This window comes from Protopterus annectens, chromosome 7.part0, assembly GCF_019279795.1.
Source record: "Protopterus annectens isolate FY-2018-M chromosome 7.part0, PAN1.0, whole genome shotgun sequence".
In the NCBI taxonomy this organism is placed as follows: domain Eukaryota; kingdom Metazoa; phylum Chordata; order Ceratodontiformes; family Protopteridae; genus Protopterus; species Protopterus annectens.
Window position 1 is genome coordinate 969,316,539 of NC_056739.1, and position 18,514 is coordinate 969,335,052.

General features: G+C 42.6%; 1 protein-coding gene across 2 annotated transcripts in view; it reads left to right on the plus strand.

Annotated features, from left to right (window-relative positions):
- The window catches only part of LOC122806810 (tropomodulin-2-like), a 922,231-nt gene that overhangs the window by 306,553 nt on the left and 597,164 nt on the right, over nt 1-18,514 (plus strand). For both annotated transcript variants that reach the window (XM_044077540.1, XM_044077541.1), the window contains exon 2: nt 11,840-12,048. In XM_044077540.1, the coding sequence (XP_043933475.1) occupies nt 11,923-12,048 (126 nt within the window). In that variant the 5' untranslated portion in view covers nt 11,840-11,922. The remainder of the gene's footprint in view (nt 1-11,839; nt 12,049-18,514) is intronic.

Here is an 18,514-nt window from a genome sequence, read left to right on the forward strand (position 1 = left end):
TGTTACAAAATCCACTATATATATATATATATATATATATATATATATATATATATATATATATATATATAGAGAGAGAGAGTGTGGTCCAGCACCACCTGCAGTCCAAAAGCAAAATTGCATACATTTATACGTTCATTTTTATATATATTCATTTAAACCAGGGGAAAAAAAGTGCACCTAATTTAATAATCCATTTCTTTTCCATTTTGTTTAATATTGCATGCCAACCAGATTTATTACCTGTATTCCGTTGTATAATGTCAATCACAGTAAATCTAAACTTGGCCTTTGGGTGTTTAATTGTATGTTTGTACAGTGCATTCGTAGGTTTACAAAGTCCTAATGTCACTAAGATGTTCTGAGATCCTAAATTTGACACAGCGGGAAGTTTGTCCTACATAAAACGCTGAACAATTGCATGATGCCAAATAAATCACCCAATCTGATTGACAATTTGCAAAGAATCTAATAGAAAAAACTTCACCAGTGTTCCTACTAGTAAATTCCTTTGTTTTATTCATATTATTGCAATGTGTACAGTGGCCACATGGGAAGCATCCCAATAGAGGGCCCCCTTGTAAGGTTATTTGTTTAGATAAGTTCTCATTATTGTTGATATGTTTATAGTGGTTGAAAAAGGAACCCATGTAAGTCAGAAGGTTGGCATACTTCTTATATATGAAGCTAGGGGTGTAGCCAGTGATTTAAATGTTGTACTCAGACCTGAATGTTGCCACTTCCAGTACACAGTTGACAGTGTAGATTTGTACTCACCCCTACAAATGCTAACACAAGCTACATGGGAGTATTTAGTTTCTTTTCTACTTATACAATAACTGCCATACATACGTAGTTATTGAGATGTTTTCATTTGGCACATGAACTGTTTGGGAACTGCTATACTGTGGATATTAATGTACTCACTTCTGCATAGTTTGTGCTTTTTATTTTGTTGACATTATCACAGGATGCTCATGGAAACTGAACAATTCCAGTACTGAGTATGCCTACCTACATCCTTGCTGTACCTTAAACACAGTGGTAATTTGTACATTTGGGTGGGATACTGTGTGGGGGTTGTAGAGTGCTGCAGTAAAATTATTTCCTGCTAGAATGTGTGATTCTGTTATCACAGTCATGTAATGCAATTCCACAACAGCTGCTGGTAAAGTTCCACAGGACAAGTTTTGTGTTATGGCATTCCTATCTTTCCTTGATATTCACACATTCTGATGCAGGATATATATATTTCAGTAACAACCTGCTGTATATCTACTGTGGCCTAGTGGTACTTCATGCAGTCTAGTGTATCCAAGGTCCAGGGTTCAAGACTGACAGTGATGTTTTATTTTGCTGCTGAGCAGAACAAGGGCCCTCATATGCAGGGTGACTAAGGCACTTTTAAGCAGTTGTAAGTGGGTTTGCGTGCGTTTGTGCTACGCTTAGCAATACTTAGCTAAGTGCACACATGCGCACACTCACTCAAACCCGCTTACTGCTGCTTAAAAGTGCTTACTCCCGCTAACCCTTGCGCTAATTTCTTTGAAAGAAAAGAAAATGGGGAGATAAGAAAATGGTGAAAAAGGGGTACAAAGAGGGTAAGACAGTAGGGAAACAAGCTCGGGATGTGCAGGACGGGTTAGGGTAGGTCTATAGCTGCGTATTTCTTTGACAGCAACAGCTGTGCATATAGTAGTAATTTGGAGGGAATTTTGAAACCTTCCACCCCTGAGAGAGGGGTGAGGACAACGAAGTATGTTGTACTGCCAATTGAATTTCATTGTCTGTGTCCAGCGGACATTTGTGTAAAATGGGCAGCTATGTATGGGGCGTAATTTTTTTGTGGGAGCAGATTGCCCATTTTTTTTTCAGGTGAGAGTGGAATGTGGGGTAGGGGAAGTAGGTATATTTGGGGAGGTAGGTTGGGGAGGTAAACAGACAAAGACAAACAAGTTGCATACAGGGGCAGAATATGACACATGGGGTGGGTGAGCACAACTGACAGGGAAGGATGTTTGGAAATCGCAAGCCCATGAGCCCACAGATGGCAAAAGTGGAACTGACATCCTCACCCATGGGCAGTCACCACTGCACCTTCACAGCCGGGAAGGTGGCTGTGCTGGGGGCTCCGTAGGAGGGGCAGGCTCACCCGTGAGTCCCGCCTCTAGCTGGCATAGAGGATCAGTGACTGAATGCCGGATCTCCCTATGCACCACAGCCTGGACCATTCGGAGGGTGATAGGTGGCCCTCCTCCAGCCACGGTTGCACGGGAGGATGAGCCCCATCCCCTGCAGCACTTCTACCCGAAGGTGGCACAGAGCCAATGGAGGAGGAGGTCCCGGACTGGGCACCGGACCTGCTGGTGCCAGGTGCCATATCCAGCTGAGGTGGGACAGGTGGGTCCGCTGGGACCGGCCTTCCCATACGTTCTATGTTTAGGAGGATTTAATGACAGTATGGGTTAGTAACAGCCAACAGCATTCGAAATTAGTTGTAACAGCATGCAGTAATATTCCCATTAACCCAACACACCAGAGTTCCAACTGTTGAACAGCAAGCATAACACATGCATATATAGAACAACAGTGGACATTCCAACAGCATGCAGGAATGATTGGTGGCAACAGGCCACCAAGATTGTGGTGTTTGAACAGGGCACATGCATCAAAGTAAATGCAGATATTTATAGAACAATAGGACATATGTCCCAACAAATGTTTTGAGATTAGACATACCAATTGAGGTATGGAATTGCATTGTTTATGCACATACAGTCGGGTGTAAAAAGATACCTCCATTAACATTTTATATGTACTTATAGTTTACACTACATTCCTATTGACTGCAGGTGTATATCCCCTACATGTATTATTACACTAGGCAACGTGCATTAAGTTGTGTAATGGGTTTGGCTAATTCACTATTTCATTATATACCTGACCTATATCTGACATACTAACTGTTCAGGATGCAGATGTTACTGCTACGTATTTATATATTTTATTTATATTTATATATCTACATATCTGGATGTGTTCACGTGACATCAGTTATATTTCTACAGCCCCCTACATTTCTAGCAGCACACTCACATTTCTGGGGAACACATTAACAAGCTACTCGTGTGCCAGATTTACCTATGCATGCCAGCCATTAACCGACTGTTGAGGACTGTATATATGCTTCACAGCTACTGGCACTCCCTTCATCCACTTTATATGGGCCTGCCCAGTTGTGGGTTGACAGCGCTTAATACAACAGTACTATTTATTTAATGCAAGAGTACAACAACAACATTTCAGAGTAAGTGACAGGGACACACTCCAGGTATTATACCTTTATTAATTACATTACACACTTTTCTAGAGGCTCTCTCATTTATTTGATATTACAGTGCATGCAGAAGACTTATTCAAGACATATTATACCTTTATTAATGGGTTACAACACTCTTTTTCAGGCTCTCTCACTTATTTTATATAACAGTACATGCAATGAAATTATTCAGGGCATTTTATGCCTTTATTCTTGGGCTACAACACTTTCTTTCAGGCTCTCTCACTTATTTTATATAACCATACATGAGGAATAATTACTAACCTGGCTGGTGGTGCAGCCTTAGCAGCCTATCTGCATAGGCTTGCTGATTCGCAACACGGACACCTTCAGCTGTGAAGTAAATGAAGGCATATTGAGACATACCTGTCCATTATATAGACTACAATAGCTATTCTTACATACTCCATTCCATGGATACCTACTCAGTAGTGGGGCATTGTAATTTCCACAGGCCTCCTGTATCCACTGGTTCAGTTGGTCCTGCTTCCGTCTCTTCAGGTCTGCATGGTGGTGTCTGACCTGCTCACCAGTCCGAGGGATGCCTGTGGCACTGGTGAGATCATGTGCTAGACGGTTCCAAGCCTCCGCTTTGTACTCCGTGCCTTGGAACTGGCCCTGCAGGAGTCTTGCATCATGATAATGGACAAGGAGCCAAACCATCAGTTTTGACTCCTCAATGACCCACCGTTGCACTCAAAAATGAGAGCCCTCTTCAGCACCGGCCATTCTGACTGCAGATGGGAGCTACAATCAGTTATGGCGATTATTCCCACCTATGGGGCTTAAGTATGGCTCATTTCCCACACTTATTTGTGATTGGCCGGTTTTGAAAATTCTCAGCTGAGTGCAAACCTGCTTAGCACTGTGTAAACTTTCATTAATATGTATATGTATGTTGATAGTGCATGAACAGCAAAAGCTGTCATGGCTTAGTAGTTCTGTACTTTGATTATGATGCACAGTATCCCGGGTTCGAAGCCTGTCATTGGTTTTTATTTTATACTGGCCTGACCGGCTAGGAGGTGTGGCTATGTTTAGCCGACTTTGCTCTACTTTGCCCAATGTTGCTCTACGTTGCCCGACGTTGCGTTAGTTGGTGCGGTGCACAGCTCCGCGCAAACATGTTTTGTATGCGCTAGTTGGCGCGATGCGCAGCTACGCGCAAAGCTGTTGCTCTAGTTAAAGCAGTGCTTAGCTATGGGCAATTATACTGCGCTAGTTAAAGCAGTGCTTACCTATGGGCAATTATTCTTAAATGTGCTTAATACTGGTAAATGTTGCTTAGCAGTGCTTCACATTGCTTATGATGGGTTACTTATGCATTCATTAGTATGCATGACCGTTTCACCCTCTTATATATATTTAAAATATCGTTCACTACTACATAGGCCATTTCAATGCATTTTAATAGAATTTAAAAGGTAAATGTCAGGAATTATTTTTATGCACAGATTTCCTAATGAAAATGGAAAGGGGAGTGGTGGGACTCGAACCGGGAATGCCTCCTCTTTGTGCGAAGGCTGTACCACTACGCTATTGCAATTTGGCGTAATTTGCATATTAGTAGTTTATTATCCTCTTCGATGTCTAAACTGCTTACTGTAGCTACGCAATGGGCACCCCCTCGCAAATACGAGCAGCTATTTCGGGAATAATAAAAAGAAAAAAAATTGTTTTACATTTTATTTCATTTATACAGGGCTTTTTAATGTGGGGGAGTATAGTTTTGGGGGTATACACATTTGAGCGGACTCGCTCATATCTGCTGACATTTGCAGAGTTAGGCACTTGCAGGGGCATGGATATTTGGACTGCTCGGCAGTCTGACACGCCCCCTGCACTCCTACACACTCCGTGTTAGCCAGGGAGTTGTGAGCTCGCCCTCATGCATATGCATGACGCGCTGACGTCATACTCTTAGACGGCCGTCTCCAAGTAGGGCTTCGTTCATCCTACACAGAGGATTACTGAATCCTCCCCATAGACAGAGACAGACCGCATAGGTCCAAAGCTGCCGACGATGCTTCTGTTAAGCTAGTTGCCAGTTCGCCGGTACTCAGTGAGGCACTTTCGCAGCCCCTGATACCCACTACTTCAGATTCGCAGGCCTCTATTGAGACCCATTCGGAGTCCAGTATGCTGCGAGATGCTTCTTCGACTATGGAACCTGCGGAAGTCTCAACCTTGGATGGGTCCAGAGCCGCTGTGCAGGCACTGGCTTCTGAGGGTGTATTCAGGCCTAATTACTTGCATATCAAACCAACACCATCTTCTTCTTCAAGTCCTAAAACTCCATCCACGCCTAGAAAACCGACGTCAAAACCGCATAGTCAGGCCCATATGCCTAAAAACAAATAAGAATGGCTGAAGACCTCATTACTGTAATTAGGAGAAGCCACCCTTCCCCCTCTAAGAGACCTAGAAATGATTTTCCTTCTGATTCTTCTGATCAGGATTCTGAAATTTCTGTTTCTTCTGATGACCAGGACTTGCCCTTATCTACCTATGAGGATTCTGATGCAGAGGACTCCATTCCCTCTGCTTCCTCTCCAGAAGATTTCTGTTTTGGTGAAACTTTGCACACACCTGGGGAGCATTTTCACTGGGAAAGCCAGGATTACTCTGACTCCAAAAAGAGGCTTAGGGAATTCTTACTCCTACCTCAACACAGGCCTTTAGCTATCCCTCCTGTAATGGACATTGTAGATGATGCCTTCTTGGAATCTAGCCTGGCCCCAGACACTTTATCTACAGCTCCCAGGAAACCTGACAAGTATTACAGAGTACCTGACTCTCACAAGTTCCTCTTTAAGAATTCTACTGCGGACCCAAAGACCATTTCAGAGGGACCCAAAGGCATTAAGGCTGCTACTGCCAAAAATCTTACCCCCTCTGATAGAGATTCCAGGGCCCTGGACAGATGGGATAAGAAGGTATACACTTCTGCTACTTTGGCCATTAGGGCCTTAAACTGCCAGTTTAATATATTAAAGTATCAGCAACATATTATTGGATTACTTAAATAGAAAATTATGTTGATTCCTGACTGTGCTGAAAATAAAGAATTACAAGATTTAATTCATTTTGCTGAACAAGTTGGTAAACATTCTTTGCAGTGCTGTTTTGACTCCTTAGAGGCATCTTGTAGGGCTGCTGTCACTGGGTCTGTTCTTAGAAGGCATGCTTGGCTTAAGGAGCAAACTTTGCCAGATCATGTTAAAGCTAAATTACTGGATGCTTCCCTAAACCAAGACTGCCTGTTTGGCAACAGAGCAGAAGATTTACTTAAAAAGATGGAGGAAAAAGCTAAATCTATGCAAACTGGTAAAGATTTCATGCAAGTACAGCCTCCCAGAGTTAGTAAGCATTGGCCTTCTAAGAACTGGTCCCTTCCTGTCTCTTCCAGGCCTTCTCAGTCCAAACTCAGGAACAGCAGACCACCCAGGCTACAGTCTCAAGGCACTCACAGGCCTAAGAAGTGGGGGTCTCCCACTTCCAAAGCTGTAAGTAGTAAGACACCCCCCTATGGTAAACTGTCACAATGACTTAACCTTAAACCTTCCAAGCCCTGCTGAACTGACTGCTCCTTTAGGGGGAAAGATTGCCCTGCATGCAAAAAACTGGGAACTCATTACCCAAGACAAACGGGTTTTAAATATAGTTTTCCAAGGATACAGATTCCACTTCCACACCTTACCAACCCCAAACGGTTGGCCAGATTTACCCCAAAATCAGTGGGCAGAGGCTCAACAGCAAGTTCTCTCTCTTCTAAGTATCAGGGCTGTTCAACCTGTCCCAACAGAGAATGGGGACAAGGGTTTTACTCAAGACTTTTCCTGGTACCAAGAAAAGATAACTCCTGGCGCCCTATCCTGGACCTGTCTATTCTAAACACCTTTTTGGTAATCCCAAAATTCAAAATGCTAACCCTTCATCAGCTGCTTCCCATGCTAGACAAAAATGCCAGGTTGGCAACATTGGACTTAAAGGAAGCTTACCTGGACACCCCAATCAGGGAATCTTGCAGAAAATATCTACGCTTCAGAGAAGGCTACATGCAGTATCAGTTCTCTGCACTGCTCTTTGGCTTATCTACTGAGCCAGGATATTCACAAAATGCCTAGCTCCAGTCATTGCATTCTGCAAGCAAAGAAATATTCAAATATACCCATACCTGGACGATTGTCTAATTTAGGCAGAAAGCCAGGACATATTATTAAATCATCTGGCATTTGTAAAGAAACTGCTAACCTCACTGGAGTACACAATAAACGAAAAGAAAGCTCACTTAGTACCCTGCCAACAAATTGTATTCCTGGGAGCAAGCTTGAACACAGCTTCCCAGATGGCCTACTAGGCAAGCTAAATTCACTGGCAGACGACCTAAGCAGAAATCTCATGGACCCACACGAGTGGAAACTGGAACCAAAGATATTCAACATGTTGAGAAGCAAATGGGGGAGCCCATAGATAGAACTGCTTGCCTCCCCTCAGAACTTCCAATTGGAGAAATTCTGCACAAGGACTCCCCACAGACAAGCTTGGAAAGTGGATGCCCTGTCCTTCACCTGGGAAAGCCTCTCAGTTTATGCCTTTCCCCCTCTGCCTCTCCTCTCAAAAGTTCTACTAAACATGAAACAGGACAAACCAAGGACAATACTCATTGCACCAGACTGGCCACGCCAACACTGGTACCCCCTCTTGTGCAGTATGTCACTGCTAGAGCCATGGAACCTGCCTCAGACCCCTTCTCTGCTGTCCCAGCAGGAGGGCTAAATTCTGCACCCCCAGCTTCAAACCCTGAACCTTGCAGCCTGGCTAATTACCTGAGCTCTCCAATACCATCCCTCAATAAGCAAGTGCTGGATGTCATTCTGGAGGCTAGGAGGCCTAGTACTAGAAAATCCTATGCTGAAAAGTGGAAAAAAATACTGTTCCTGGAGCCAAACTCTGGGGATGGGCACAACAGTGCCCATCTTACTGCATATTCTTCAATACTCAACAGAGATGCTTCACAAGGGCCTTTCCTTCCCTTTTATTAAAATTCATGCCTCAGCTGTTTCAGCACATTTTAATATGGAGCCACCCCTCTTCTCTCACCCCCTGCTGAAGCAATTCTTCATAGGGGCCAAAAATTTAAGACCACCCAGGAGAGCCCCTATTCCAGCCTGGGACCGTAACTTTGTATTGGAAAAGCTCACTCTACCTCCTTTTGAGCCAGCTACAACTGCAGAGTTGAAATTCCTTTCTTGGAAAACAGCTTTCCTTCTAGCCATCACTTCAGCAAGAAGGGTGTCTGAATTACAGGCCCTCATGACAGTGGAGCCCTTCATCTTTCATGCAGACAGGGTGTCCCTCAGGACCAGTCCTTCCTTTATGCCGAAGGTGGTATCCAGTGTGGCCCTTAATCAGTCCATTCATTTGCCAACCTTCTTTTCTAATCCACAGAACAAAGGGGAATGAATACTGCACTCTTTGGACATGCACAGACAACTTAGATTTTATTTGGACAGGACGTAGCCTCTCAGAAAAACTGAACAGCTGCTAGTTGCCTTTGCTGCAGGAGCAGAGGGGAAGGCCATTTGAAAGCAAACCATTTCTAAGTGGATAGGCCATTGCATTCATTTCTGCTGTAAGCACCATGGAAAACCTACCCCACAAGGGATAAGATCACATTCCACCAGGGCTGCATCTACCTCAACAGCCTTTCTCAGAGGTGTTCCTACCAGGGACACCCTAGAAGCTACACCTGGAGTTCTGTTCATACCTTCACCAAGCATTACCACTTGCCTATTCTTTCTAAATCCAGAGCTGGTTTTACCACTGCAGTCTTGCAGGGCCCAATAGCTGCTCCTAATTCTCTCTAATTGCCTCTTCCCTTCTTAGCTTTCGGAATCTACCCAAATGTAATGACTGCAACAGTGAAACATGAAGAACATAGTACAGTTGTGTACACTTGCCATAAATGTAGATGTTCGAGTGTATTCCCTGTTGCAGTCCTGGTTACCCTCCCTCCATCCCCCTGACTTCTATTGGCTATACCTACTTCTTGTTTACTGCATTTAAGCCTTCTGGTGTATTTGCCTTTTATTGGAGGTGTAACCCTGTATATAATTGCTTCCCATTATGGGGGCACCTGACATCTGGGGCAAGAAAAACTGATGTAATGGCGTCGACTGCATGCTTTATACCCCTGACTACCTGATGTCATGGAATAGGAGACAGCAACTGATGCAGTACCCAATACTTTGATAATCAGGCCGTCTGAGGGCTCCCTGCAAGCAGATAACCCAAATGTAATGACTGCAACAGTGAATACACATGAACATCTACATTTATGGTAAGTGTACACAACTGTACTTTCTGCCACCTCTTTCCCATGATAGCACTTAAAAGTTACTTGATCTGGCAGAGGACAACAAATACAGTGAATGATAAATACTGCTTTGAGATTTGAGAAATTAATATTCAGTTCAACACACTGATGAAAACCTTGGTGAAATTAACATAACGTTGATACCATTAGAACAATTGCATGTTGTTTGCCTAAAGAAAGTAATTCTTTACCTGTTAAATGAAAGGGTTTTAGCCACCTCCTTTTATCCAGGAGATTTTCTGGCATAACTGATATTACTGGGGTGAGCTCAAAAAGATGCTAGAATCATCTAGAACCTACATATATACTTTTTTGGGTCTACTTTGTTTGACTGAAGTTTCAAAGCTTCGAAACCCATATGGCCAAAACCATATGAAAGAAGTTTTGAAACGTCAAAAGGACAACAAAAGCACTCCAAATTAAAAAAAAAAAAAACTTTACCTTAACATTTTTGCAGGGGGGTGGGGGCATGACCCCCGCCCCCCCCCCCCACTACTTAAATATACCAGCTCTGAGATCACACTACAGTGATGAGAACGGTAAATCTCCTGTTCTGTGCTGTATGGCGATCTCAATTCAAAGTGTTTGAAGTTTCAAAACTTCGATCCTATGGTCTTGACCATATAGATTTTGAAGTTTTGAAACTTCGATCAAACAAAGTAGACCCACTTTTTTCTATTCACAAGTTGGACATTTTTATATATGGCTTAAAAATTGGTAATATACCACAGTCTAAGGTCATGTGAATAACTTAAGTAACCTCTTACTTTTGATTGTAGCTTTATGGGGGGGAATCACCAAAGTTATAATTTTAGTACTGCAAATGATGAATATATCACTTTAATACTATGTAATGCTTCCATTTTCTTAACTAATTTGTGATTTGCTATCGTATTCCAATTGTTTATTAAAATAACATTGTGTAAGCTAAATATGTTCAAGACCTTGGAAAGCCACATCTAGAGTGTGACTTTATTGTGCAAGGGAAATGGTTTGTTACGCTCTTGGGAAACGTTCAGCTAGGCAGAGAATGTTATTTTCATCTGACTTAATTTTGCCTAGTTCAGCTTTCTGTGTTTGATTATTGCTGCCATCCATTCCCTCACTGTTCTTGCCTGTGTTAACTGTTTTTTTTTTTTTTTTTTAACTAATCCTTTTTTACTGGCAAGTTGCCCTGCTTTCATGCAAGTCTTTTGTTGCCATACTGTCTTAGCTAAATAATTCTAGGGTAAATGGCTAAATAATTTTCATTTTTGATGGACAAATCCTGTTACCATGTTAGTGCTTGAAGACGTAATCTGTGTACTCAGTTAATATGCCTCATACCTCTCAACTGCAAAGCATGTTAAATCATAGCACCAACCTTAAAAAATAATAGCAGTGTGTCAGAAAAAGGAACCCGTTCTTATTTTTCACAATAGAAGGTCTTTATGTACTAGTCTATGTATAGTTCCTGTTAGGGAGTCTTTGTATAAGCTTAGTTTATTAATTTAATAAGGTATGCACCCATGAACAGTTTTGACTTTGAGGAACACTAGTAAGTCTAGGAGGAATATGAGAAATCTGTGGGCCAAAGTCCTAACACTATGCCTATATCATAGCAATTGAGACGTATGTTATGTTTTACTACTCTTGTCCTCAGGCTGTGTGGGCAAAGTGCATGTAAAAGATCATAAATCCATGTACTTATTTATAACTATAGATAATGAGCCATAGCCATAGGAAGTAATATTAGTATGAAACCATCCCTCTATAAATATAAACCCTTGTATTTTTCTTAAAAAGGCAGTAAAAAAATTATATTGAATATTTTAATCCTTAGAACAGATTTATTCAAATTGGTTTAACATCTTTTTGAAAGGATGATACCCCTGGAGTGCTTGAGCGAGGGAGACAGTGTTTTAGGTAGATTATTAAACTGGTTAAATATTCCTTGTAGTTCGTTGATTTCCTGTCCAGATTTACATTGGTCTGTAGAAATACCACTATTGGTTATCCTTAAGATTAAAGAGTGATCCAATGGGCTTATATCTGAAATACAGATTACAGACTCAGTTGGAAATCAACCCATTGCAGAGTGTCCATTAACCAGCGCAGTTATTTTTCACTTGTTGTTATAGGTGACTAACGCATATACCTTTTGGAGTATCTGGCAAATTTGAAGTGGAACACTGTTGACAGAAGGAATTTTGGTGAGAATACTATGGCGCTGTCATTTAAGAAGGAATTAGAAAAGTACAAGGACATCGATGAGGATGAAATTCTCAATAAACTCTCTGAGGATGAACTAAAACAGCTTGAAAATGCACTGGAGGAATTAGATCCAGAGGTAAGTAAGCAACATAAATGTTAAAATGTCATTTTTTTCTTTGAGATAAATACGAGTGGCACTGCCTGTTAACTAATTTAACCATGTGTGTTTAAACGGTACTTAACTGGTTATATACTTTCAAAAGTTGTTATGGTTTACTATTATTTTACTGAAGTGCACTTGGTCAAATCCACTTTCCACGAAGTCTGAAACTCGAATGTTGAAAACGTCAAATTCCAATATTTCTGACGTATAAATCTCACCCCTGTCTCGACCCATGTTTACGCTTGTTCCTAAGTCGAATTGACTATGTATTCCAGCTGTATCGGCATTTGTTAATGTGACTTTTTGCAAACATAAGTTGATGATACGATCATTCGACCAAGTGCACTTCAGTAAATTGTTAGTAAACTAGCTATATTTCATTGCCATCTGTTGTAGTTCATTACTGTTTAACGGCATTTTACTGCATTTCATTGCTGTTTAACTGTACTTTTTCATACTGCGAGTTCTATTCTTTTGACTCATTAAGTGATTAATCTGTGCTTCATTGTGAGTTTTTTCTTACTGAGTTTTTAACCTTCAAATAGAGTAGCATAGTCTAGATACAGGTCTCCTGCATTCAGAGTTTCAGCTGCATATTTTGTAAGCCTTTTTGAGGTATTCCAGCTACAAGTTTTCCCTTAGTAGCACTTGTGTTATCATCTAGTAGTACTACTCATAGACCTTCCTCCCTTTACCCTCTTAGCTCTTTCAGTTTCTGACAAATATGGATGGATGGACAATTACCTACATTTTCTCCTGCCAGTCTGGTCGATATGGGCATCCTGAGATGGTGTAGCAACTGCCTCATGTACATGGACACCCCCTCTACTACTACCACCTAGAAAAACAATTTGTGAGAGATCCATTTACATCAAGCACCTAGTGTCATTGCTCTCTCCAGCACAAGCCAGTATATCTGGAACTGAGAAGGTTGGCAAATGAACACCACACCTACACAACACACCCCCACATATGCGAAGGTCCTCAACAAAAGCATACCCAAACAAAAGAGACCTCCGAGGCATAAACGCATGCAAACTTCACTGCCCACCACATCACACACCACACATAGGTCTACACACCTGTCTCACAGCCACTAAGGCCTAAACATAAACCCAACATATTAGTCGTAGGAGACTCCTTTGTGAGACACACAGATGTGCCCCTCACCAGGTTGGATAAGGAGAAAGTCATGGTTAGTTGTTTGTCGGGTGCCAGAATCCACCATATCACCAATGCACTCAAGTCTCTCAACAGGTACTGTTATGACTCTGTCTTGTCCATGTTGGATTGAATGACTTGAGACATACCTCCTTGGACTATATGAAGAGAGACATGATCAAGCTCGCTGAGTATATGTCTCAGGGTGCTATGTTCCTAGCCTTAAGCAGCATTCTACTGTCACCCAGAATGATGCTTCAATACAAACAGAAAATGATTGACTTTAACAATTGGCTTAGTTTCTGGTGTCATTCCATGGGGATCCAGTACCTGACCGCCTGGGATGACATGATTGACACGCCTCGATGCTTCACCAGAGATGGCCTGCATCTGTCTCCCTTGGGCTTCAGGCTCCTGGTAAAGGCTCTTGCCTCCCCCATAGTGCCTTTTTTATGCAATGCCATGAGTTCAAAAGTACCAACATGAAAATTTCACCAAAACGTAAATTAAAGGTCATACTGCTGAATGCTAGAAGTCTAAACACGAAACTGCACTCATTGCAAGCATTCTTAACCCTGGAAGAAGCTGACATTTGTGCAGTCGCAGAAACCTGGCTCATAGCTGTGGAGAGCACCCCAACCATACCAGGTTACTCATCCTATCATTCATTCAGACCCCAAACCGTGGGCAGCAAAACAAAAGGAGGTGGAGTTGCAATATATGTAAAAGACATGCACACCTCTAGGCTGGTCAAACAATATGATGCACAAGAAATGCTCCAGGTGCAGTTAACAATTGACACAACCCCTATTCAAATCATAGCTAGCTACAGGCCTCCAACTCTGACTCAAGTTGCCCACTCCACCTATCTGGACCTCTTAGAATCTGTCAAGATTTAACCCTGATCCTGGATGACTATAACTGTCCAACCATAGATTGGAAGAAATGCTCATGCCAAAACACAAATGCCCAGAGATTCCTTGATTTCATCAGTGCAAATGCCTTGGACCAGTTGGTTGACAGTCTCACAAGAAGTGCAAATATCTTGGACTTGGTATTAACCAACATGAGTAACCACTGTAGAATCCCTACAGTGTCATCATCCCTGGTAAGATCCAACCACAAAGCAGTCACTTCCGAAGTCACCATCTCTGCCGACCCCCCTCCCCCCCCCCAGCTAGAGTCAAACAAAAAAACTTCTCCAAAGCTGATTACAACCTCCTGAAGGAAGGTATAAACAGCGTCACAGCCTCCTCCCCCTCCACAGGAACTGGCACATAGTCCAGACCTACACCAAAGTACTATACGAGCATTTGTATAGCTGCATGGAATCAGGAATACCAGACAGGATGAAATCCTTCTCCTCAAGGAAGAGGAAAACTGTCTGATGGATATCTGCAATAAGTAAACTCTATAATAAAAGGAAAAAATTGGTGTCCAGGACCAAGAAGGAGAAAGTGTCTAATTAGAAGCAATCTCTCCTTAGCCTGAACAAGCAAATAAGAGCAGTAGTGAAATCCTCCAAAGCAAACTTTGAGTCCAAACTGGCTACATCTACTAAAGACAGTCATAAGGCTTTCTTCACATATGTCCACAATCTCAAGGGAAGCACCCAGATCTGCTCAGAACTGGTGGTTAAGGGCACTACATACACAAACCCTGTAGATATAGCCAACCTGCTGGCAGACAGGTTCAGTGAAAACTTCACTCCTCTATCCCCCCATCAGTAAAACAGGACATCCCCAGTACCTGCCCCCCCCCCCCACCCCTTATCTCTAGAGAGCAAGTCATCACTGCCCTCTTAAAGGCAAAAAATACAACCTCCATGGGACCCGATAACATCCCAGGCTGCATCCTACATGAACTCAGGCAGGAACTTGCAGCACCATTAGGCACCCTATTCAACCAAAGCATGAGCACCAGCTTCATCCCAGCTGAGTGGAAGACAGCTACTGTCATCCCTTTGCACAAAGGTGGAGCGTCCGCCGATCCAGGAAATTATAGACTCATCAGCTTAACTAGTCTGATCTGCAAGGCCGTGGAGTGGATTATCATGGACCTCATTAACAAGAACATTGGCAACATCCAGACACTTGATCCCACACAGTTTGGTTTTGTCAAGGGGAGGTCATACCTGTTAAATTTGGTCTGCTTCTTTGAGACAGTCACCAAGGCCATAGATGAGGGGAAGACGGTGCATACCTCCTACATTGACCTGGCAAAGGCCTTCGATACTATTCCTCACTCAGGTGTAATAGATAAACTCTCTCAACTAGGCATCAATCTATATGTTACCAGATGGGTAGCAAACTGACTCACTGATAGAACCCACCTAGTCAAAATAGAGGAAGCCACCTCAAGTAGTAGACCCGTAACAAGCAGTGCACCTCAGGGATCAGTCTTGGGGCCTCTGCTGTTTGGGATATACTTCTCAGAGGTGCAGGCCAAATGTAGTGGGCTATGGCTGACCAAGTATGTAGATGACTGCAAGCTGGGTGTTGTCATTAGTTCCCCTAGTGATGGGGACATCTTCCAAGAGGGTCTCACCCAAACAAATGACTGGTGCCAGAAACATGGCCTCAAACTGAATGCCAAAAAATGCATCATCATCCCTTTTGGGGAGAATGACGTCCCCCCAAATTATGACATTGCATGCTTAGTGCCTTATTATCAATCGGTCATGAGGGACTTGGGCACCCAGGTTTATAGAAAACTGACGTTTGACCACCATATTGCCTCCATTGTATGGAAAGCTTTCTGCATGGCCCACGTCATTGGTAAGGGTATCTCATCCAGGGACAAGGTGGTCATATCATCCTTGTATTCTTCCTTTGTAAGACCCATTATTGAGTACAATGCCCCTTTCGGCATGTACCTCACAAAGCACATGCAGCAGCTGGAGAGACCACAGAGGTTCCTCCCCTGGAGAATCCAGGGCCTCAAACATCTACCCTACACAGGCTAAAAGCCCTGTCCTTCTACTCAAGTCTCCTACAGACTCCTCAGAGGTGACCTCTATCTGGCATACAAAGCAATCTCAGACCCCTCTCTGATGGGACTGCTACATATCCGCAAGTCAAGCTCCACTTGAGTAACCTGCATGCGTGACCTCAACCTGATCTGTGACATCAATAGGACTTGTTGGCGGGACAGATTTGTGTCCCAGAGACTCCCCCTTTTGTGGAATAGGCTCCCTCTCCATGTAAAGCAGAGTACCTCATTAAATCTTTTTAAGTACAACCTGGATAACTGGATGGGGAACAGAAAATACATCCCTGGGATTCTACCCGTGTCCCTGCTTGACAGTGGCATAGAGTGCTGACTTGTTGGAACATGAGCTAAATTCTTGGCTAGGCTTTTAAGGGCCTCAGGGCCAATAGCCTAGTAACTTCGTATGATCCTATGATAAACCAATTATTATACCGTTTACACTGACGCATACACTGAAACATGCAGGTGTGTACATATATGACCAGAGTAAAGATGTGGGGAGTTGCTGAAGAAGCACACAGAACATGTACCATGTGGTGTGTGCTGTCCAGGAATGCTGGGACAAGTAGCATGATTCAGAAAACCACTGAATCTTAGAAACCCTGAGCACAAAGATGTTTGGCTCTCAGGAATTACTCCTAGCATAGCCCAAGAGATAAGGATGAAGACTGTAGAAAACAGATCATTTTTACTGGCACTGACCGGGACCAACCACCATAGCTGCATGTATCAATGGTAGCATAAAGAGTTATTTTATTATTTATTTTGATATTTGATAACCGGGTATGTCCGACTGAGCATGAGCCCGTTTTCAGCGAAGGCCTGGGGAAAAAAGCTCCATACAGAACAATAACAAGCACAATTTACACTAGGCACAGAAAAACTTCAGGAACATAATATAGAGGTAGCAGTAGATACCAAAAATTTCAACATGAAGTGCCACATCTCAAATACAGTACAAAATAAACCAATCAGCATGCAATAAGGTAAATGAATATAGAAGGCAAGTAGTGGTAGGTACAGTTCTTATGACCTGTTTCAGGAATACAATATGTATTAGATATAGTCTACAAGCACTGGAGTAAAGAAGTACAACATAAAACGTATAGCACTAGATTGAGTTGACTAAGGTGCTACAAAGGGGGAAGAGGACATAAAAGTAGAGAAAGTGCTGAGGTGGAAGGGATAGGGTACAAGAAATAAAGGAAGTGTAGCAACAGAGTAAGGGAAGGGTATGAAGGTAGTTAGATATTATTGGGGGGGGAGAAGTAAGGGGAGAGAGGTAGGAAAGAGAGTTGGTTTTGGCAGGGACAAATCCACGAGTTCAGTAGAGTCTCTTAAAGCTTTTTTTTAAAGTTGATGGTATTGGACATAGTTCTAATGGTCAGAGGAAGTTTGTTCCAGGTGAAGGCAATGGAATAGCTGTAAAGATACTGGCTAATATTTATTTTGGGCTTGTAGATCTCCAAGAGGAATTGGTCAGAGCTCCTGAGAGAGCAATTGGGAGTATAGTAAGAAATGAGGGGAGCTATGGCAGGTCAGGAGGCGGGTTTGTTAATAATGAAGTGAGTAAGGAGTAGTTGAGTTAATTGGAGCTGGAGGGCGAGCTCAAGCCAGTTTAAGGTTTTGAGAGAAATGCAGTGGCATGAGTTGTAGGGTAGACTTGTAGCGAACCAAGCAACTTTACTATAGGCAAATTCTAGTTTACTCTCTTGGGAGGTTTGTAGGTTGGTTAAGATTGGAGAGGTATAAAGAAGACTAGGCAGAAGGGATCTATATTAGCGAATTGAAACGTCACTTACCCGAACACCTAATGAGTGACACATAATCATTGAACTACAAAAGCTACGAATGTAAGCAAATTTTTTCCCAGGGGAAAAAAATCACTTGGCCAACCAAATCCCAAACACACTGTCAAACCTTACAAAAGTGGGGGCTGTGCCCCTCACACCCCCGTAACTAAATATACAAACTCCAAGATCATTCTACAGTGGAGAAAAGGGTAAGTTCCCGACTACAGCCAAGCGATTTTTTTCCACCTGGGAAAAATTCGCTTACTTGGCCATTCGTAGTTCGATGATTATGTGTCGATCATTAGGTGTCCGCGTAAGTGATGTTTCAGTTTTCTAATATAGACCCCTTATGCCTAGTCTTCTTTATGCCTCTCCAATCTTATTTTCAGATGTCACCTCATGTGTAAGGGTAATATCCATACCCAAACAACAAGAAGAGCCAGTACCAGACCAGACACATTCATGAAATCTTTATTGTTGAACAGAGATATGAA